At 34.1% G+C, this 24,874-nt stretch overlaps 2 protein-coding genes across 2 annotated transcripts; one reads left to right on the forward strand and one right to left on the reverse strand.

Moving 5' to 3' along the window:
- Positions 1-395: 395 nt before the first annotated feature.
- On the forward strand, positions 396-1,844 carry LOC145568310 (uncharacterized). Its single transcript, XM_081627741.1, has one exon. It carries the CDS (start codon positions 441-443, stop codon positions 1,464-1,466), a length of 1,026 nt encoding a protein of 341 aa, XP_081483867.1. The 5' UTR covers positions 396-440; the 3' UTR covers positions 1,467-1,844.
- Positions 1,845-2,577: 733 nt separating this feature from the next.
- Positions 2,578-23,118, reverse strand: LOC145566100 (uncharacterized). The gene is made up of 5 exons (XM_081625638.1): positions 22,819-23,118; positions 13,235-14,354; positions 3,042-4,169; positions 2,844-2,945; positions 2,578-2,768 (listed from the first exon to the last, which is right to left on the reverse strand). The coding sequence occupies exons 1-5, from the start codon at positions 23,116-23,118 to the stop codon at positions 2,578-2,580; spliced, it is 2,841 nt and encodes a 946-aa protein (XP_081481764.1).
- Between the last annotated feature and the right edge of the window lie 1,756 nt (positions 23,119-24,874).

The following is a 24,874-nucleotide window of genomic DNA, read 5'->3' on the forward strand; positions in this document are numbered from 1 at the left end:
CCTTAAAATTCGACTCACTTTGCATTTGCACAGTCTCCAATGAACATCGAACTCTGTATAAGTAAAAATTTTAAAGTTGATATTTGAAAAATTTTTCATAAGGGAAATCTAATTAGATCAAATTTGTTAATTTAATTTGATTGTATAAATCATACAATGTGTTAAATTATTTTATTTTGACTATAATAAAGTAAGTGAATTGAACTTTGGAGATAACTTATCATTTATATTAGTCATCTAGTTTTATTCTAAATTATATCTTGACAAAATATGTCGATCAAACTAATACATTAAAAAAAAAAAAAAAACAGAGGGAATACTCTTGACTCTTGAGATACAAACCACCAGGTTAACCAACTGAGGTGTCGTTCTATCTCCTGTAACCAGAGAATCAGAGTGTTCCATTAAAGCACAGAACCCAAAAACCCAGTTAAACCTCCATGAAAACACTCTTTTCAAGCTTCACTCTTTCTCTTCAATTCCCTCCTATTACACCTTACCCACTTCAATTCTCCCACCATTCTCTCTCCTGCACCCCTCAAAATCCCAACTTTCTCTCTCCTAAACCCTTCTTTTCCCGCCCAATTCTCAAACCCTTATCCACAAAATCCGACCAAACCCATCACTCATCTCCCCCTTCAAACACTCAAGAAGATGGGATTCCCATTGATTATGTCAAAACCCTTGTAAAATTCAAGTCTCGTTATAATTACATTAGGGTTCTAGAAGTGTCTAGAAAGGCTGACCATCCTTTTAGGGGTTCTAGACTTCTCCTTCTAGATGGTCCTGGAAACATCCACAGTATCAATTTCTTGTTTAGAACTCTAACTGATACTTACTTTGATGTTTTTGGGACATTGCCTCCAATTATACCTTCTGGGCCAATTGGGGTTTTGGGTTTTGGAGCTGGTTCAGCTGCTAAAATCTTGTTGGAATTGTACCCTCAAGGTGTAGTTCATGGTTGGGAGATTGATCCTGCTGTGATTGATGTGGGGAGGGAGTTTTTCGGGCTTTCGAAACTCGAAAGACAATACCCTGATAGGCTCTTTGTTTACATTGGTGATGCTTTGAAAGCTAGTGTTAGAAATGGGTTTTCTGGGATTTTGGTTGATTTGTTTAGTGAAGGGAGTTTGATACCTGAGCTTCAGGACCCTTTGACATGGGAGAAGTTGAAGAAGAAGTTGAGGGAAGGTGGGAGGATTATGGTTAATGTAGGAGGGAGTTGTGTTGAGGCCGAGGATTCGAGGAGAGACGGGAAATTAGTTATGGAAGAGACTTTGAAGGCAATGTATGAGGTTTTTCCTGATCAACTCTTTGTGTTGAACCTTGGGACTAGGAAGGATGATAGTTCCCTTGCTCTTACGGGTGATTTGCCGAATTTGGTTGCTTTGAAGAAGGCAATGCCTAAGTCTTTGAGGGGTTATGTTGATATGTGGACTCCTTTTGGTGGAAAGTTTAATGCATGATATGCTTCAATTTAGCTATCCTTTTGATTAAGGAAGGACTTGAAACAATTTCCTCTTAGTGCCAATTTGTCGCGGTTAGGAGCATGTAAACACAATCCTTGTCAAATGAAGTTGGTGGGAATTTGGGATTGCAAGAATACTGCTTCTGGAGGATGCAGATTCCACTGTTGTTTTAATCGCTCTTGTATTATATCGATTATGGATTTCATTTGGAGATTGAAGGTACGCTAGAAATGCTTAATCAAGGTGTTGTGTTTTGATATGTGTAGAATCCTTCTGAAAGATAAACCATATCATATTGTTTGATTGGTGACTGTACAATAGACATAATATAGGAGTTGATTTTTAAGTGAAATATATGGCCCATTTTTGCTTTTCTGCTCAATGCCTCAATTAGATCATTCAATTGGTAGTTACTATTGGAAAATATTCTTTTGTGTATGTACTCTTGTAAACTGATATTCATATGTGCTATATCATAGACAAAAGATGGCATTTTAGTTGGCATCCATTTCTTGTGCAACCAATCTGCCAGCAAGTCAGCAACTGAGCATCTGCTTTTGGCTAATTGCTTATGAGTTTTATTTGCCTATTTCAAGTGGCTATTGTGGGAATTTGACTGATAATCGAGCCTTTTAGTGTGAGGTTTATTACATCTCCTCGAGTCCTTTCCCTTTACCCTTATCTTTAAGTCATTGGGTCCAGGACTGATATGAAGTACCTAAGAGAACTGATCGCTGACTTTATCCTTAACTTCATTGCTTTTTATTGTTTGTGTCTAATCCTCTGCAACACTCAGAAGCGTTACTTCTTGTTTATCTGGGTTGGCTGTGAGACTGTGAGAGTGGGAGCAAAAGATGCACAGACCATTGCGAGTCAATGAGTATTTTTTGTCAGTGTCCTGGTTGTGGAACCTCTAGTTGCAGCAAAGGTAGTGAAGGTGAATATTATATCACTTGGAAAATGGAATTCATTGCTAGTCCCTAAAAACACGATATTGCTAGCCATTGGGATCGAAGATAGTTCTCCAAACTTTGCACAGAGAAAACCTTGGTAGTCAACAAAATGCCACAAGATGCATGTTGTACCTTGCAGATAGATATGTCTGATTTCAAACAAGTCGCCCAACTAAGCGACGATACTGATCAGGTCGAGAGAATGGCTCCTCCTCGGCATATGCCAGACGATGGTTTTGCTCCATAGGTGTATCAATAGGCTTACAGCCTAACATTCCTGCTTCAGATAACACATCCAAAGCATATTTACGCTGTGATAAAAATATACCTTCTGGACCACGAGCAACTTCAATGCCCAAAAAATACTTCAACACACCAAGATCTTTCATATGAAAGCAAGAACTCAAATAATTTTGAAAACGAGCAATTGCGTCATGAGAAGAACTCGCAATAATGAGATCATCAACATACACAAGAACATGCAGAGAGATTTTACCCTGAATATAACTGAACAAAGAATAATCTGCATATGATTGTTTGAAACCATAAGACTTCAAGGCATTAGACAACTTAGCAAACCACTGTCGAGGAGCCTATTTCAAACCATACAGAGACTTACGCAACCTGCAAACTTTTCCTGGAGTAGAACAATTATAACCTGGAGGAAGCTGCATATACACTTCCTCCTCCAAATCTCCATGAAGAAAGGAATTATGAACATCCATTTGATGCAACTCCCAATTTAAAGAAGCAGCAATAGAAAGAAAAAGTCTAACAGTCCCCATTTTTGCTACAGGGGCAAAAGTTTCATTATAATCAACACCTGCAACCTGATGATTTCCATACACAACAAGACGACCTTTAAGTCGCTCTACTTCACCCTTAGATGTATATTTAATTTTATACACCCAACCACAACCAATAGCTTTCTTACTTGGGGGTAGGTCTTCCAATGTCCACGTACCATTTCTTTCGAGTGCATCAATTTCGTCTTTCATTGCCTTACGCCACCCTTCATGTTTCATAGCTTCACTAAATGAGGAAGGCTCTTTTCCCTTTGTAACTGCTGTCAGAAAGCATTTATGTCTTATAAAAAAATTGTTATAATCAACATAACAAGCTATATCGAATTGTTTACCTGAAGAACATGATGGAGGAGTGGAAGCAGTACTGTTTGTCGAGGAATTGGGGTCTATTTTCCGATGAACCACCGTATTAGTCACAAAACCACGAAGCTTCGAAGAGGGAAATTTAGTACGATGACCACGACCAAACTCAATATCAGTAGCAGAATTAATGTCCATATGCTCACCACTAGTAGACGAACTCCCCCTCAAAACAGTAGGAGCATTAGCATTAGCACCTGATGATGACACATTACTAGCACCACCCACCTCTGCATCATCATTAATATTCCTTAAAGTAGCTACTCCTAAATTGCCATTACTCAAATTAGGAGCAACTTCATGCAAAATGTCTGCATTACTAATACGACCGGTGGGGTCAACCCCATGCACATGCATTTCTTCAACATAATCCTCATCATCCCACAACTGAATTTGATTAAAATAATTCTCCCATTGTAATTTTTCTAACTCATTAAATGACTCAATAAAAGGAAATTTGTCCTCAATAAATTGCACATCACGACTTATAAAAAATTCATGAGTCTCTAAATCATAAAACCTCCACCCTTTTTTACGATAACCAACAAATATACAACGACGAGACTTTGAATCAAATTTATCTTTACCACGAGAATTATTAACAACATAACTCAAACACCTAAAAACACGTACTTCATCATAAGAGGGGGGTTTCCCAAACAAACATTCATGAGGCGTCTGAAGGAATTGTGTCTTCGATAAGTGCAATTACTAGATATATCAAGGATCACTATTATGGAGATAATAAGTTCATTCTATTGGGGCGTCATCCTCTGTTGCTAGACTATGAGAGATGATCTTTGGGCTAGTCAAATAGCCCAAAGCCCTTTAGAATGGATCCTATATTGGTCACACACAAGGGTATTGGGTTAAGCAAGTAAGAGGCCCATTAATGGGCCTCATGAGCAATTAACTAATCATGAATTGGATTGGGCTAGCATAGTTAGATTGGAATTAGGTTTTGGGCTTTTGACATGGGCTCTTATTTAGAGATGAGATCTATAAATAAGAACCATGCCTAGGGTTTGCAGTAGGTAGTCATAATTCACACACAGTGAATTTTGACATGAAGGCAACCAATCCCAAAACCCTAATCCTCTCTCTAACTCGTGGCTATCTCTCTCCTCCCCTCGTCCGTACAGCCGGCCACCCTAGGTGGCGCGTGTGGTGTTCGTGGTGGTTCATGGTGGTTCGTTGCTCGCTCTTCTCCATAGAAGGTCAATTGAAGTGTTCAATTGCAACTAACTAGCATTAGTGGAGGTCTTAACTTGTGCCCGTGGACCAATTAGAGGAATCACGCTTGGGGTTCTTTATCTCCCTTTGTTCTTGCTCGATCGCACGTGGAATCACGCTTCAAAGGTACGATTATTTGTGCTTTATGTGTTATGCATTAGATCCTTGGATTAGGTACTGTATGAATATGATTCATGTTTATTTCCGCTGCGTAGTACCTATAAAATCCTACAGTGGTATCAGTTAGCCTATTGCATTTACGCATATTGCCAATAATTCTTTGATAATCCACAATTTTAATTCAATTAGGAGGGAGAATATTTAATTATGGGTCAATTATTATATTAAATGTGATTTAACTCTTGGAATTGATTAAATGTGATTTAATAATGCTCAAAATAGCCATGATGTGATCCGATTTTTGCCCTATTATGCTCGAATATTTTTCGAACCCTAACCCTATTTTTTCGAAAATTTCGAAACCATAAACCCGAATTTGTGAAATTTGTGTTTTGATTTTGATTTATTTCGATGGTAATATGTCTAAGGAATTTAATCTATTTGATTACATGTTAAAATTATGAATTTTTCATGATCAAATTATTTAATTTAAGTGTTAAATTAAATTGGGGATTAATTTCATCAAGAACCCTAATTTCAAAATTGAATATGATTTAATTTTGGGATTAATAGGACCACATAAAGTTTAATTGATTTTTACAAAATTTGTTTTGTTTTAATTAATTAAAATAAAAAAAAATAAAAAAAAAGGAAATTACAGCAGCAGCACCGCGGCTGGGTGGCGCTGCCACGGTGGTGCCGCTGCTGGTGGTCCGGAGGGAGGGGCGGGGAGGGGCAGCAGCAAGGATCAGAATAGCAGCAACAGCAGTGCCGCACCGCAGGTGCACGGTGCTGTTGCTGCTGCCCTGCGCCGCTGCACAGCAGCGTACACCTTGCGGTGTACGGCCACCGTGGCTGGCTTCGGCTGGCCACACCACGGTGGCTGGCGATTTTTCAAAAAAAAAAAAAAAAATCAGTTTTTTGAAAATTTATTTCAAGATAATTATGAATTATTTTGGGATAAAATCAGTTTTATTTTGGATAAGTTAAAATATTTTGAAAATATGATCTTTTATTTTAAAAGATAAAATTGGTTTTATTTGGATAAAATCTTTTATTTTAGGATAAAATCAAATATTCAAAAGTTGTTATATTTGATATTATCCATATTTAAGTTGTTAAATTGGTAATTATCCTAAATTAAAGTGGTTAATTTTGGATAAGATTTGTTAGGATATTCTGAGCATATTCCAAAAGGATAATAATTGATTTAAATAATGTGATTATCCCATAATTATTTTTGGATATAATTGATTTAAAATATTGTGATTGGCTAGTAATTAGGATAGAATTTCCTAACTTTGTTAGGATAATCTTTGAGGATAAATATGATTTATCTTTTAGGATTAAAATAAGATTTAATTCTATCTCATGACTAATTTAGAATATATGATATTTTATTGATGATCATGAATAATATATGATATTATCTAATTACATTAATTAAAATATGAGATATTTAGATGCCATGTTTCCTTAATTGTGAACATTCGATGTTGTAGTTTAGGAAAGCATGATGAGTGATTTATTATGTGGCAATTTTATAATATATGATATTGTTTATTGCTATATAATGACTAGTATGGCCCAGTAGATTGCTAAATACGATCTGCGCATCGTGATGTATTTTTGTAATCTTAGTACGGTCTACGAACCGATAAAGTATTTTGTAATTTTATTTTATTTTATTTAAGTAGTAGATAGAATAGAGTAGAATTACAGGTTGCAGTTAATCCAAGAAGCCCATGAAGTAAAGGCCCAAAGGAGAAAGGTGGATGCGATCCATAATGATTCAAGTGGGAGCATTTACTTTATTATTTTTCTTAGGATTAGGGGCCATGCTATGTCTTATTTATGCATTCAGTATTTTATGCATGTTAGATTTTATTGATGTTTTGTGATGATGCGCTAGAGTTCACTATTTAATCACAACATAATAAATCTAGATCCCAGTAATATTGATGCAGCTTTTCCAATTAGAAACCCGATGAAAACCTTGATCGTTTGTGATGGGTCAGCACTCAGCAGAGCATCATAATATATCTTGGGGAAGTGGGGGTAGAACCGCATATCTACACTTTTAATTGGTTATATTCAACAAGGTTACCTAAATCGTTTAGAACCTTGAAGCTAAGAGTAATAATTAAACATGCGATGGTTAATTATTCAACCAAGAATTACAAGAGTTGTAATCAGTAAAGAGTTTACTCACCTTGAAAATGTAATGGTTGATGCGGAGCTTCACTCTGGTTAATTATTGCACGAATAAAGGATCTTGGAATCACTTAATTCAAGTTGGGATCACTTAAATTGAATAGAGTGCTTTAAAGTTACCAATTTAATTCGCTTATGGTACTTTAAATTTAATAAACATAATTGAATTTTGCGTTTACTTATTAGTAACATGTCGTTCTAATTTTATTATTATATATAATCTCCTCGATTGAAAATAAAGTTGAGAATCGTTCTCAAAAGTTTAAAAGATAATCCATAAACCTATATTCCAATTTTGCTAAGATTGTTCTAAAAGGCAAGTTTTAGAAATTCATGTCACATGTCTAAGGTTGGTTATATTCAAAATTTTGAGTAAAATGCCAACACATCTTCATTTTGAAAAATGTTTCAAGGGATATAATGAGATGGGAGGTACAAATCCTCCAAAAGACAAGTATAGAAATCCAATAAAATCTCTTATCTTCAATATGATTGAATATGAGAAAATGATTGGAAATCTCTATGATCAAAAGTTGATCAAATGACAGTATTCTTCATCTACTTTATATAGAGTTTAATACTTGATTAAACTCAAATATAAATAATGATAGAATAGACTTAGCAAAATCATGAAAAATGCTTAAAGTAGTTGAGCAAGGTATCATTTTGAACCTAAGAGAAATGTTCTAAGTGGCTCAAATGGAAGGGTTTAGGAATATATGAGGATTGCATTAAGAAGTTATAGGCCAAGAATTGCAAACAAGTTGCTACTTCTCAAACCTAGAACTACTTATATGCTAAAAGTTGTTACGAACAACAAATGTTTCTAATTAAATGGATCTATTCCAATTGATTAGATACTACCTCATATAGTTGGAAGGTAAAAAAATGGAAATGTTCCAAATTAAGAATTATATTATAGAAATTGATTTAGCATATTGCTACTTCTTGGACATATGATGTCTTGTTTAGATTACTCATTGCACAATGTGATTGAACTAAAGGAAGAAGTTATTGCTAAAGGAGAAATATATCTACAAGTTTAGAAGCAAATGTTGCTACTTCACAAGTAGAATCTACAAGTTTGGAAGCAAAAGTTGCAACTTTACAAGTAGAACCAGTATTTCACCACTAATAATTGACTAGAATTAAATAAATGTTATTCATTCTTGCCATTATCAAAACACCATTCAATGTTAGTAATGACTAAGCATCGAAGATTCAAAAAAACGTGGAATAAATGTTATTCTATGCTTCATTGAGTCATAATGTGTTTTGAATAGCTGAATAGGTTTAAAATTCTATATGATAGAAATAATTAAACAATTTCTAAATATATAAATTGTCTCTAATATGTCAATTAATTCGAATGAAAATGAAAATTGCATGCGAAAGATCCAAAGGGATGGACTTTCAATATCATTAGATTATGAATCTATTGATATATGTAATTATCATTCTAATTTGAAATTTTGACTAAGTCACCATTTAGAGAAATGATGATGAGAACTCAAGGTCGAATACATATCGATGTAAGAAAACCAAAGGTTCAAGGCTAGAGACGGACAGTGAAACTTCATTTGTGATATGATCACTTTGTGCTTAGTTGAAACACAAGAGTGAAGATTTTGAAAAGTTCAAAAATGTTCAGTATGAAGTTCAGTATCAACTTGACAAGAAAATGATTACATTACAATATGATTGTAATTGTGAAAATTTAAGTCAAGACATGTACTTGGCAACACATTCAAAGTATTGCGATATGATCGTAATAATGAGAATTTAAGCCAAGACCTTGATAAACATCCAAGAGTTGTGAAATCGTTTTACAACAAACTCCGAAAGAAAACCTTGTGAAGTGTTTATGAAGGGAGCTATCAACCTATATGAGATATATTTTGATAATGGATGTAAATTACCTATCTTCCAACCATTGTTCAAGGGATATACTTTTAAGATAAGCTACAAAACTAAACTAAAATTACATAGGTCAAATCAGAATGTAGCAAAGGCTTCATATGTGATATGGATAAGAGAAGTTCTTATATAGTCTTTCTACAAAGTAAGGAATAAAAGTTGTATTAAAACGTTTAAAGCACACTCGATTCCTATATACAGCAAGGGGTACTACTATACAAACCATACTTAGCACAAAATGTTTGTTGCTCAAGTAGGTGCCCTTATGGAAATTGTTCCAAAAGGTCAAGTGGGAGTAGTGTAAATCTCAAAAGAGTTTGAGAAAAGCAACAAACAAACGTGGTTCAAACCATGATTGGTTCACCCTATGCTAAATATGCCTCCTCAAAAGGCAAGTGGGAGTATAAGAATCTTGAAAAGTTCGAGAGCCTTGAAAGAGTTCAAGAAAAGTGATTTCGAAAATCTTGAAGAAATTCGAGAAGTAATTGAATAACAGCAACTATATGAGCATGATTCACCTCATGTTACAAATGACAACGCGTGGTCTCATCAAGTGTAATGGGATTAATAACCATGTGTCGAAGGTAGTACATTCCAAGTGCACATCCTCAATTGTCGTTTCTCATTGAAAACTAAACAAAGTTGTTGTATGAGTTTCAATTGTTGCATCAAACCCACAAGGATAACTAGCATATGAAAATCTTAGCCAAAGAAATATGATTTCATATTGACTAAGAGTTCTAAAATATTTATTTTGGAACATGATGATGATTATGCAAGTAATAAAGATGATTTGACAAGTTATGACTCCAAGTGGTTTAAAACCAGGAAATCTGAAATAGATTCTAAGTCTGTAAGCAAGTGTATGACACTTGAATAATTTGCCTAAATTGGGTGAAACCCAATATAAGCAAAGTAGACAAGAAAGAAAAATGTTTTCTAACTAAAGCAAAGACTTGTTAAAGGATTCAACAAATTCATAGTATGACTATGATTACGATGAAACCTTTACATTAGTCATGTTGCAAAGATCTATTAAAGATACTTTAGTGATTTCTACCTTATGAGATTTGGTAGATGGATTTCAAAACACTTTCTTGAAATTGTTCATGAAATAAGATTTGTATGTGATACAATCAAAAGTTGAAGATCCAATAATCCTAGGGATGCATAAAAGATCCATAATGGATTGAAGTTAGCATCAGGGAGTTAATGTTCTTAATTTTATGAGTTAATCAAATCGTTTGATGTTCTTGTAAAATGAAGAAAAGGTCTTGTATGTACAAGATGTTTAGTGGGAGCTATGAAGTCTTCTTGGCCCAGTACAAAGAGCAATTAATGAAGGATCAAGTAATGGCTATTGCATTTTGTATGAAAACCTTGAAGAAGAAGATGAGTACATTTGGGATTCAAGATCTATATAGATAGGTCTCGAAGGATGTTTGAGTTTGGTTAAGAAGCTTATATTGATAAGATTCTTATAGGGTTCAACATTATATTGAAAAGAGTTTCAATCCCATGTAACATGGCACATTGCTTAATGATTCAATACTTTAAGAAAGGTTGATGAAATTAAGACTTTGAGTGATGATCCTTATGCAATTTGCAAAGGACGCATCATGCATGTCATGGACTATACTTATCCATTTGATTCACGTGTTTTAAAGAACAAGTGATGATAGATTTCAATCGAAATCCAATGTAACGTTGGAATACAAATTAGAAATTCCAAAGTTCCTTGCGAAAGGGCAAAGGAAAATTCTTAGTGTATGGAGATGAAAATGATTATAAAATTTAGAAATTGCAAAGTTCATGTTTATGAGAATGTCTCATGAACTCTACTTTCTAAACCCCTTCCATGACCAAGGTATGAGAGTCATACTAAGGTTTTTGGATTGAAGCAAGTTATGTAATTTTAGTTGTGTATGTTTTGAGAAAGCATATTACAAAAGTAAATACATTAGCTTGCAGAATTATGTTTATCAATTGAAACAAAGTTTCAATCTTATTTAATTGTGGTTTCAAAATTAAATAAAATGTCCAAAAATAATTATGGATTGATGGGCTCATCAGGTTATCTATTCGATAGAGACCTGGTGTATGAAACCCCACAGGTGAACAAAATCCACATATTATTTAAGTTCCTAGTTCGAAATCATTAAAGTGGACATAAATGATTTCAATGAATGGACTAGCATGTAAGATTGATTGGATAGCTCGGTTTCATGGGCTATAGGAGCATAGTGATGAAGCTCGGTCAATCACATGGATATGCATGAATGATGCAGGATCGAACTATAGACCAACTTTGAAATTCAAGTATAGAATTTCCGGATATATTAGTGGATTCCTTTGACATGAGTGGAACATTGATTTCATTCAATGGATGATATAACTGTGGTACATTCAAACGTCTACCCGTAACTGGAGATTATAAAGGGTGTTTCCTGGTTATTTCAGAAGTTGAGTGGGAGCTTTGGTTGCCACAAGATTGGATAGAGTCTACCTATTAAATTAGGAATGTGTCATGTTTTGGCCTCTTGAAGAGGGAGAATTCAGAAAATGCATGGCCGTGCTCAAATGTGTTACATGGTAACCATTTGTTTTGTAATTCTAACTCTGATTTCAAGAAACGATTTGTAGATTAATATGGATTAGCATAAGATGCAATCATATTATCAAATCGACACAAAATGACTTAAGGAATTTGAATATTGCACACTTGTCTCAGACAAGTGGGAGATTGAAGGAATTGTGTCTTCGATAAGTGCAATTACTAGATATATCAAGGATCACTATTATGGAGATAATAAGTTCATTCTATTGGGGCGTCATCCTCTGTTGCTAGACTATGAGAGATGATCTTTGGGCTAGTCAAATAGCCCAAAGCCCTTTAGAATGGATCCTATATTGGTCACACACAAGGGTATTGGGTTAAGCAAGTAAGAGGCCCATTAATGGGCCTCATGAGCAATTAACTAATCATGAATTGGATTGGGCTAGCATAGTTAGATTGGAATTAGGTTTTGGGCTTTTGACATGGGCTCTTATTTAGAGATGAGATCTATAAATAAGAACCATGCCTAGGGTTTGCAGTAGGTAGTCATAATTCACACACAGTGAATTTTGACATGAAGGCAACCAATCCCAAAACCCTAATCCTCTCTCTAACTCGTGGCTATCTCTCTCCTCCCCTCGTCCGTACAGCCGGCCACCCTAGGTGGCGCGTGTGGTGTTCGTGGTGGTTCATGGTGGTTCGTTGCTCGCTCTTCTCCATAGAAGGTCAATTGAAGTGTTCAATTGCAACTAACTAGCATTAGTGGAGGTCTTAACTTGTGCCCGTGGACCAATTAGAGGAATCACGCTTGGGGTTCTTTATCTCCCTTTGTTCTTGCTCGATCGCACGTGGAATCACGCTTCAAAGGTACGATTATTTGTGCTTTATGTGTTATGCATTAGATCCTTGGATTAGGTACTGTATGAATATGATTCATGTTTATTTCCGCTGCGTAGTACCTATAAAACCCTACAGCGTCTTGCCTTTTAAAATAGGAGTCGGGGTCACATTAATAAGATGAACCGCAACCAAACACATTCTCCCCAAAAATAATTTGGTGATTTAGCTTGAAAACGTAAAGCCCGAGCAACATTTAAAATATGCTTATGTTTCCTTTCTACACGACCATTTTGTTGAGCGGTATCTACACACGAAGTTTGATGTACTATGCCTTTTTTTTCAAAGAAAGGTTTCAAACTCAAGAACTCTTATCCATTATCACTCCGTAACACTTTAATCTTTTTATTAAATTGAGTTTTGATTAAAGCATAAAAGTCACGAATTAATTTCCCTACTTCATACTTTCCAACCATCAAATAAACCCAAGTAGCACGAGAAAAATCATCGACAATAGTAAGGAAATATTTAGCATTACAACTAAATGATACTCTACTTGGACCCAAATATCACAATGTATCAAATCAAATAAACCAGATGCTTTATTCATACTTAAAGGAAAAGAGTTACGGGGTTGCTTACCCATAAAACAAATATGACAATCAAACACACCACACTTTTTATTCTTACTACTACTACTAACTACTCCAAGTAAAGATAAAACAACTTTCATCGAAGGATGACCTAAACGCCTATGCCACAACATACTTGCATCTGGAACTGCTACTGAATTTGCTTGAAAATTACGAGCACAAACCGGCCGAAAGAGATAGACCCCATTATATAGCACCCCTGCTCCAATCAGGTTCTCCAAAGTGCGGTCCTGAATAGTACATAGCTTGTTAGTGAAAAGAACAATAAAATGTTGTTTTTCTAATAATTGAGACACTGACAGCAAGTTACATTTTAATTCCGGAACAAATAAAACATCTTCTAAAATTAAACCATCACTTAATTTTATTTTTCCTTCTTTAGTGGCCGTAGTACTTTTTCCGTTAGGCAAACCAACAGGAGATAAAATATCACACAAATCAAAAAATAAATTCAAATCACCCGACATATGATTTGATGCTCCAGTATCAATTATCCACTCATTCGAACTATACATACCATGAGAAGTCTGATCAGGAGAAGAATTAGTGGGCTTTGCACTTTTAATTGCACCCATAAATTGTTGCCACTGTTCATCGGTTAAAGTAGGAGCCGAGCCACGATCATTGTCATTGACATCTTGCGCACCTAACTGTCGAGAACCACTCACATTCGCAGCAAAACCACGGCCACCAGAATCTGCCATACGACTACCACGGCTGCCGCGGCCACCCCCACGGCTAGACCTGCCACCACGCCCACCGGAAGTGATAGAATCAGGCCAGCCATTTAAATCAAAGCACTTTTCCTTTAAATGACCTTTTTTACCACAATGATCACAAGTACGAGCGTCACCACTACTACTACTCGACCAAGCTACTCTGCCTTGAGAAGAACCCGAGGCCGCAAACCCCACAACCTCTGTACGTGAGTCTTGAGAATCAGAAACGGTTTGTTTTCTCTCATCCGACACCACTTTCGCGTAAGCCACGTTCAAGGATGGAATCGGGTCCATCATGAGAAGAGTCGACACAATACTCCCAAATTTTTTCGAGTCTAAGCCAATACAAAATTGATGAAGTAATTCACTTTCAAGAATCTTGGCATATTCAGAGGCAGCTTCACACTTACACTTAGAAAACTTACAATAACTTGCTAATTCATCTTGTAGTTTCCTCAATTCACCAAAATATACAGCCACCGGCCTACCACGTTGCTTGCAATCCACAATCTGAGCCTTCAACTCAAGAATATGAGGACCATTGCCAAGGGAATATCTATCACGTAGATCATCCCATAAAGTTTTGACATGGTCGGGAAAACGAACTGTAGAACGTGTAGGGTTTTATAGGTACTACGCAGCGGAAATAACATGAATCATATTCATACAGTACCTAATCCAAGGATCTAATGCATAACACATAAAGCACAAATAATCGTACCTTTGAAGCGTGATTCCACGTGTGATCGAGCAAGAACAAAAGGAGATAAAGAACCCCAAGCGTGATTCCTCTACTTGGTCCACGGGCACAAATTAAGACCTCCACTAATGCTAGTTAGTCGCAATTGAAACCTTCAATTGACCTTCTATGGAGAAGAGCGACATGCTAACCAAGAACCACCACGATAACCACCACGAACCACCACCTAAGGGGCGGCCGTACAAACGTGAGGGGAGGAGAGAGATAGCCGTGAGTTAGAGAGAGGATTAGGGTTTTGGGATTGGTTGCCTTGATGTCAAAATTCACAGTGTGTGAATTATGACTACTACCTTCAAACCCTAGGCATGAATCTTATTTATAGATCTCATCTCTAAATAAGAGCCCATGTCAAAAGCCCAAAACCTAATTCCAATCTAACTATGCTAGCCCAATCCAATTCATGATTAGTTAATTGCTCATGAGGCCCATTAATGGGCCTCTTACTTGCTTAACCCAATACCCTTGTGTGTGACCAATATAGGATCCATTCTAAAGGGCTTTGGACCATTTAACCAGCCCAAAGATCATCTCTCATAGTCTAGCAACAGAGGATGACGCCCCAATAGAATGAACTTATTATCTCCATAATAGTGATCCTTGATATATCTAGTAATTGCACTTATCGAAGACATAATTCCTTCAATCTCCCACTTGTCTGAGACAAGTGCGCAATATTCAAATTCCTTAAGTCATTTTGTGTCGATTTGATAATATGATTGCATCTTATGCGATCTATATTAATCTACAAATCGTTTCTTGAAATCTGAGTTAGAATTACAAAACAAATGGTTACTATATAACACATTTGAGCACGGCCATGCATCTTCTGAATTCTCCCTCTTCAAGAGGCCAAAACATGACACATTCCTAATTTAATAGGTAGACTCTATCCAATCTTGTGGCAACCAAAGCTCCCACTCAACTTCTGAAATAACCAGGAAACACCCTTTATAATCTCCAGTTACGGGAAGACGTTTGAATGTACCACAGTTATAACATCCATTGAATGAGATCAATGTTCCACTCATGTCAAAGGAATCCACTAATATATCCGGAAGCTCTATACTTGAACTTCAAAGTAGGTCAATAGTTCGATCCTGCATCATTCATGCATATCTATGTGATTGACCGAGCCTTATGCTCCTATAGCCCATGAAACCGAGCTATCCAATCAATCTTACATGCTAGTCCATTCATTGAAATCATTTATGTCCACTTTAATGATTTCGAACTAGGAACTTAAATAATATGTGGATTTTGTTCACCTGTGGGGTTTCATACACCAGGTCTCTATCTGATAGATAACCTGATGAGCCCATCAATCCATAATTATTTTGGACATTTTATTTAATCTTGAAACCACGATCAAATAAGATTGAAACTTTGTTTCAATTGATAAACATAATTCTGCAAGCTAATGTATTTACTTTTGTAATATGCTTTCTCAAAAACATACACAACTAAAATTACATAACTTGCTTCAATCCAAAAACCTTAGTATGACTCTCATACCTTGGTTATGGAAGGGGTTTAGTAAGTAGAGTTCATGAGACATTCTCATAAACATGAATTTTGCAATTTCTAAATTTTATAATCATTTTCATCTCCATACACTAAGAATTTTCCTTCGCCCTTTCGCAAGGAATGAACTTAGGAATTTCTAATTTGTATTCCAACGTTACATTGGATTTCGATTGAAATCTATCATCACTTGTTCTTTAAAACACATGAATCAAATAGACTAGTATAGTCCATGGCATGCATGATGCATCCTTTGCGAATTGCATAAGGATCATCACTCAAAGTCTTAATTTCATCAACCTTTTTCAAGGTATTGAATCATTAAGCAACGTGCCATGTCATATGGGATTGAAACTCCTTTCGATATAATGTTGAACTTTATAAGAATCTTATCAATATAAGTTTCTTAATCAAAATTCAAACATCCTTCGAGACCTATCTATATAGATCTTGAATCCCAAATGTACTCATCTTCTTCTCCAAGGTTTTCATACAAAATGCATTAACCATTACTTGACTATTCAAGCAACAAATAATCGCTCTTTGTACTTGACCAAGAAGACTTCATAGCTCCCACTAAACGTCTTGTACACTCAAGACCTTTTCCTTCATTTTACGAGAACATCAAACGATTTGATTAACTCACAAAATTAAGAACATTAACTCCCTGATGCTAACTTCAATCCATTATTGATATTATATGCATCCCTAGGATTATTGGATCTCTAAACTTTTGATTGTATCATATACAAATCTTATTTCATGAACAATTTCAAGAAAGTGTTTTGAAATCCATCTACCAAATCTCATAAGGTAGAAATCACTAAAGTATCTTTAATAGATCTTTGCAACATGACTAATGTAAAGGTTTCATTGTAATCATAGTCATACTATAAATTAATTGAATCCTTTAAGAAGTCTTTGCTTTAGTTAGAAAACATTTTTCTTTCTTGTCTGCTTTGCTTACAATGGGTTTCACCCAATTTAGGCAAATTATTCAAGTGTCATACACTTGCTTACAGATTTAGAATCTATTTCAGATTTCCTGGTTTTAAACCACTTGGAGTTATAACTTGTCAAATCATCTTTATTACTTGCATAATCATAATGTTCCAAAATAAATATTTTAGAACTCTTAGTCAATATGAAATCATATTTCTTTGGCTAAGTTTTACATATGCTAGTCATCATTGTGGGTTTTTATGCAACAATTGAAACTCATACAACAACTTTGTTTAGTTTTCAATGAGAAATGACAATAGAGGATGTGCACTTGGAATGTACTACCTTCGACACATGGTTATTAATCCCATTATACTTAATGAGACCACGCGTTGTCATTTGTATCATGAGGTGAATCATGCTCATATTGTTGCTGTTATTCGATTGCTTCTCGAATTTCTTCAAGAATTTCGAAGTCACTTTTCTTGAACTCTTTCAAGGCTCTCGAACTTTTCAAGATTCTTACACTCCCACTTGCCTTTTGAGGAGGCATATTTAGCATAGGGTGAATCAACCATGGTTTGAACCACGTTTGTTTGTTGCTTTTCTCAAACTCTTTTGAGATTTATACTACTCCCACTTGACCTTTTGGAACAATTTCCATAAGGGCACCTACTTGAGCAACAAACATTTTGTGCTAAGTATGGTTTGTGTAGTAGTACCCCTTGCTGTATATAGGAATCGAGTGTGCATTAAACATTTTAATACAACTTTTATTCCTTACTTTGTAGAAAGACTATATAAGAACTTTTCTTATCCATATCACATATGAAGCTTTTGCTACATTCTGATTTGACTTATGTAATTTTTGTTTAGTTTTGTAGCTTATCTTAAAAGTATATCCCTTGAACAATGGTTAGAAGATAGGTAATTTACATCCATTATCAAAATATATCTCATATAGATTGATAGCTTCCTCCATAAACACTTCACAAGGTTTGTTTTTGGAATTTGTTGTAAAACGTTTTCACAACTCTTGGATGTTTATCAAGGTCTTGGCTTAAATTCTCATTATTACGATCATATCGCAATACTTTGAATGTGTTGCCAAGTACATGTCTCGACATAAATTTTCACAATTACAATCATATTGTAGTGTAATCATTATCTTGTCAAGTTGATACTGAACTTCATACTGAACATTTTGACCTTTCAAAATTTTCACTTTTATGCTTCAACTAAGCACAAGTAGTGATCGTATCACAAATGAAATTTCGTTGTCCGTCTCTAGCCTTTGAACCTTTGGTTTTCTTACATCGATATGTATTCGACCTTGAGTTCATCATCATTTCTCTAAATGGTGACTTAGTCAAAATTTCAAATTAGAATGATGATTACATATATCAATGGATTCATAATCCAATGATATTGAAAGTCCATCCCTTTGGATCTTTCGCATGCAATGTTCATTTTCATTCGAATTAATTGACATTTTAGAGACAATTTATATATATAGAAATTGTTTAATTAATTCTATCATATAGAATTTAAACCTATTTAGCAATTCACAACACATTATGACTCAAAGAAGCATAGAATAACATTTATTCCACGTTTTTGAATCTTCGATGCTTAGTCATTACTAACATTGAATGGTGTTTTGATAATGGCAAGAATGAATAACATTTATTTAATTCTAGCCAATTATTAGTGGTGAAATACTAGTTCTACTTGTAAAGTTGCAACTTTTGCTTCCAAACTTGTAGATTCTACTTGTGAAGTAGCAACATTTGCTTCTAAACTTGTAGATTATTCCTCCTTTAGCTAATTTCTTCCTTTAGTTCGACCAAATTGTGCAATGAGTGATCTAAACAAGACATCATATGTCCAAGAAGTAGCAATATGCTAAATCAATTTCTATAATATAATTCTTAAATTGGAACATTTCCATTCTTTTACCTTCCAACTATATGAGGTAGTATCTAATCAATTGGAATTGGTCCATTTAATTTGAAACATTTGTTGTTCATAACAACTTTTAGCATGTAAGTAGTTCTAGGTTTGAGAAGTAGCAACTTGTTTGCAATTCTTGGCCTATAACTTCTTAATGCAATCCTCATATATTCCTAAACCTTTCCCGTTTGAGCCACTTAGAACATTTTTCTTAGGTTCAAAATAATACCTTGCTCAACTACTTTAAGCATTTTTCATGATTTTGCTAAGTCTATTCTATCATTATTTATATTTGAGTTTAATCAAGTATTAAACTCTATATAAAGTAGATGAAGAATACTGTCATTTGATCAACTTTTGATCATAGATATTTCCAATCACTTTCTTATATTCAATCATATTGAGGATAAGAGATTTTATTGGATTTTTATACTTGTCTTTGGAGGGGTTTGTTCCTCTCATCTCATTATATCCCTTGAAACATTTTTCAAAATGAAGATGTGTTGATATTTTACTCAAACATTTTTGAATAAAACCAACCTTAGACATGTAACATGAATTTCTAAAACTTGCCTTTTAGAACAATCTTAGCAAAATTGGAATATAGGTTTATGGATTATCTTTTAAACTCTTTCGAGAACGTTTCTCAACTTTATTTTCAATCGAGGAGATTATATATAATAATAAAATTAGAACGACATGTTACTAATAAGTAAACGCAAAATTCAATTATGTTTATAAAATTTAAAGTACCATAAGCGAATTAAATAGCTAACTTTAAAACACTCTATTCAATTTAAGTGATCCCATCTTGAATTAAGTGATTCCAAGATCCTTTATTCGTGCAATAATTAACCGGACTGAGGCCCTGCCATCAACCATTACATTTTCAAGGTGAGTAAACTCTTTACTGATTACAACTCTTGTAACTCTTGGTTGAATAATTAATCATCACATGTTTAATTATTACCCTTAGCTTCAAGGTTCTAAACTGATCTTTAGGTAACCTTGTTGAATATAACCAATTAAAAGTGTAGAACGTGATCTACCCCCACTTCCCCAAGATATATTATGATGCTCTGCTGAGGCCGACCCATCACAAACGATCAAGGTTTTCATCGGGTTTTTAATTGGGAAAGCTGCATCAATATTTCTGGGATCTAGATTTATTATGTTGTGATTGTATAGTGAACTCTAGCGCATCATCAAGCAACATAAATAAACCTAACATGCATAAAATACTGAATGCATAAATAAGACATAGCATGGCCCCTAATCCTAAGAAAACTAATAAAGTAAATGCTCCCACTTGAATCATCATGGATCGCATCCACCTTGCTCCTTTGGGCCTTCACTTCATGGGCTTCTTGGATTAACTGCAACCTGTAATTCTACTCTATTCTATCTACTACTTAAATAAAATGAAATAAAATTACAAAATACTTTATCGGTTCGTAGACCGTACTAAGATTACAAAAATACATCACGATGCGCAGATCGTATTTAGCAATCTACTGGGCCATACTAGTCATTATATAGCAATAAACAACATCATATATTATAAAATTGCCACATAATAAATCACTCATCATGCTTTCCTAAACTACAACATCGAATGTTCACAATTAAGGAAACATGGCATCTAAATATCTCATATTTTAATTAAAGTAATTAGATAATATCATATATTATTCATAATCATCAATAAAATATCATATATTCTAAATTAATCATGAGATAGAATCAAATCTTATTTTAATCTTAAAAGATAAATCATATTTATCCTCAAAGATTATCCTAACAAAGTTAGGAAATTCTATCCTAATTACTAGCCAATCACAATATTTTAAATCAATTATATCCAAAATAATTATGGGATAATCACATTATTTAAATCAATTATTATCCTTTTGGAATATGCTCAGAATATCCTAACAAATCTTATCCAAAATTAACCACTTTAATTATGGATAATTACTAATTTAACAACTTAAATATGGATAATATCAAATATAACAACTTTTGAATATTTGATTTTATCCTAAAATAAAATATTTTATCCAAATAAAACCAATTTTATCTTTTAAAATAAAAGATCATATTTTCAAAATATTTTAACTTATCCAAAATAAAGCTGATTTTATCCCAAAATAATTCATAATTATCTTGAAATAAATTTTCAAAAAACTGTTTTTTTTTTTTGAAAAACGTGCGCCAGCCACCGTGGTGTGGCCAGCCGAAGCCAGCCACGGTGGCCGTACACCGCAAGGTGTACGCTGCTGCCAGCGGCACACAGCAGTAGCAGCAGCGCCGCGCAACTGCTGCACGGTGCTGTTGTTGCTGCACTTCGCTGACCCGACCTGCTGCCCCATCCCACCCCTCCCTCCGGACCACCTGCAGCGGCAGCCGCCGTGGCTGCGCCACCCAGCCGCGGTTGCCGCTGCTAAAACCCTTTTATTTTTTTTTATTGATTTCAATTTTAATCAACAACTTTTGTTAAATAAAATTCATGTGGTCCATGATAAATTAAAACATAACTTTTATGATAATTCATCCAATTAAAATTAAATTCACAATCTAATTTTAAAACTAGGGTTCTTCATGAATTTTAATCCCCAATTCAATTTAACTCTTAAATTAAATAATTTGATCATGAAAAATTCATAATTTATCATGAAATCAAATAGATTAAAATCATGAAGCATGAGACTATCAAAATTATTCAAAACCAAAACACAAAATCAAAATTTTAGGGTTTAGGGTTTCGAAATTTTTGAATCTAGGGTTAGGGTTTTCGAATAAATTCGAATAAACTAGGGCAAAATTCGAATCTCTTCATGGCTATTTGAGCATAATTAAATCGCATTTAATCGATTCCAAAAGTTTAATCGTATTAAATATAATAATCGAACCATAATTAAATATTCTCCCTCCTAATTGAATTAAAATTGTGGATTATCAAAGAATTATTGGCAATATGCGTAAATGCAATAGGCTAACTGATACCACTGTAGGGTTTTATAGGTACTACGCAGCGGAAATAACATGAATCATATTCATACAGTACCTAATCCAAGGATCCAATGCATAACACATAAAGCACAAATAATCGTACCTTTGAAGCGTGATTCCACGTGTGATCGAGCAAGAACAAAAGGAGATAAAGAACCCCAAGCGTGATTCCTCTACTTGGTCCACGGGCACAAATTAAGACCTCCACTAATGCTAGTTAGTCGCAATTGAAACCTTCAATTGACCTTCTATGGAGAAGAGCGACATGCTAACCAAGAACCACCACGATAACCACCACGAACCACCACCTAAGGGGCGGCCGTACAAACGTGAGGGGAGGAGAGAGATAGCCATGAGTTAGAGAGAGGATTAGGGTTTTGGGATTGGTTGCCTTGATGTCAAAATTCACAGTGTGTGAATTATGACTACTACCTTCAAACCCTAGGCATGAATCTTATTTATAGATCTCATCTCTAAATAAGAGCCCATGTCAAAAGCCCAAAACCTAATTCCAATCTAACTATGCTAGCCCAATCCAATTCATGATTAGTTAATTGCTCATGAGGCCCATTAATGGGCCTCTTACTTGCTTAACCCAATACCCTTGTGTGTGACCAATATAGGATCCATTCTAAAGGGCTTTGGACCATTTAACCAGCCCAAAGATCATCTCTCATAGTCTAGCAACAGAGGATGACGCCCCAATAGAATGAACTTATTATCTCCATAATAGTGATCCTTGATATATCTAGTAATTACACTTATCGAAGACATAATTCCTTCAGAACGTACCGAAACATCCAAGGTATTGACAATCCAAGCAACGAGCATAGAGTTAACAATGCCCCGTTGATCAAAATTTGGAGACTCCTTACCCGGCACTGCAATAGTTCCATCAATAAAACCAAGTTTGTTCTTAGCACGAAGATTATTGCGCAAAGAACGAGACCACTCCTCATAGTTATCTCCTTTCAACATAATAGGGCTAATCACAGCCCCCGTACCTTCACTCGGATGGAGATAGTAAGCATAAAACGGTTCATACCTAGGGGCCTTGGGAGGCAGAACATTATCATCACCACCACCAGTCATCACAACCCAATAAACGAGCAACACAAGCAGAAGCACAACCAAAAAAAAAAAAAAAAAAAAAAAAAAAAAAAAAAAAAAAAAAAAAAAAAACAAGAAGAACAGAACAATAGGATTTGTGTTTAGGAAAAAAAAGGAACGTAGGAAAAATATTCTCTAAATTAGAGGGCTCTTGATACCATGTTAAACTCACAACAATTTTAGGAGAAAACGGCTTAATCAGCCTTTACCATTAAACACATATATATAGGCTTACAACATTAACCTAACATGCCAAACTCCTAACAAGATATATACAAATATATTCACAAAATATATCTTACTTAACATAATTATATCCTAACATTAATCGTGAGATTGAGTTTCGTCAATCCAAAAGTTACGCATGGTTAATGGAATTAGTGTTTGTTTTCATAATTAGTTTAAGGTTAATCTAAATTTTATCTTTTAATAAGATATAATTAAGGTTTTCACTTTCCTAGGGTTTATTTTTATCTTTTAGAGTTCTAGTTAACATGGGATTTATGTCCTATAAGTATGCTTTCGATTTTCATTAATAAAATTAGGCCCTGTTCTTTTGAGCTTCTGGGCAGGGCAGAATAGAGCAGAGCAGATTCCAGCAGAGTAGAGCAGATTTCAGCAGAGCAGAGCCGAGAACAACAGATTTTATATTATTATTATTATTATTGTTGTTGTTGTTGTTGTTGTTGTTGTTGTTGTTATTATTATTATTTATTATTATTATTATTACTATTATTATTATTTATTATTATTATTATTATTGTTATTACTACTACTACTACTAATACTATAATAATAACAGTAATTATTTTTTATTATTATAAAATATTAATTATTATGATAATGATTATTATTATTATTATTATTACTACTACTACTACTACAATTATTACTATTATTAATATTATCGCATTATTATTATAATCATTAAATTTTATTATAAAATATTAATTATTATTATTATTATATTAATTATAATAATTATTATTAGTATTATTAAATATTATTTAATTATTAATATTAAAATTAATAATTAATATTATCTTTAAATATTAGTTATTATCTTTAAATATTAATTTTTATTATAAAAAATCAATTATTACTATTATTATAATTAATATTATTAATTATAAGTATTATTATTACTGTTATTATCATTATTATAATCATTATTATTATTACTATTATTATTAAACATTAATTATTATTATTTTTTAAAATTAATTATTTATTATTACTATTAAATATTAATTATTATTATAATAATTCAATATTAAGTATTATTTTTAAGCAGAGCAGAACAGGCATAGCACAGTAGAGCAGATCAGAGCAGATTGAAGCAAAGCAGAGCAGATTTCAGCAAAGCAGAGCAGCTCTAAAGAACGGGGCCTTAGAGTGTTATAATTATTTGAATTGATTAAATCATTGATTTAATTGTGAGCTTGCGATTGCTTTAGTTTTTGCGATTAGACTAACAATTTTGATCGAAATTTCAAAATTGAACCCTCAAGTCTTGCGATTGATTTGAGTCTATCCCAAACCCTATAATCCACCACGTTAATCCACATCAAAGGGGTTGCTCTAAGTTAAAAATATACTGTGATTTTTTCTAGCTAGTGAGTTATCATCTTGTCTTTCGCATTTCTTTCAATCATTTGAATATAAATTAGAATCAATTTTTTTTAACAAATTATGCATATTGGTAATTGAAGTTAATTGCTCTTATTATTGATTGAAA

Source organism: Chenopodium album, chromosome 11 (genome assembly GCF_948465745.1).
Source record: "Chenopodium album chromosome 11, dcCheAlbu1.1, whole genome shotgun sequence".
In the NCBI taxonomy this organism is placed as follows: Eukaryota; Viridiplantae; Streptophyta; class Magnoliopsida; order Caryophyllales; family Amaranthaceae; genus Chenopodium; species Chenopodium album.

Bases quoted from the DNA above. Each gene is read 5' to 3' on its own strand.
- LOC145568310 (XM_081627741.1), top strand. From the start codon at position 441: ATGAAAACACTCTTTTCAAGCTTCACTCTTTCTCTTCAATTCCCTCCT.
- LOC145566100 (XM_081625638.1), bottom strand. From the start codon at position 23,118: ATGACTGGTGGTGGTGATGATAATGTTCTGCCTCCCAAGGCCCCTAGG. The intron at 14,355-22,818 runs GTACGTTCTGAA...CTTGAGTTGAAG, and splicing joins TCAATACCTTGGATGTTTCG to GCTCAGATTGTGGATTGCAA. The intron at 4,170-13,234 runs GTATGTTGTGGC...CTCGTGGTAAAG, and splicing joins AGTAGCAGTTCCAGATGCAA to ATAAATTTGATTCAAAGTCT.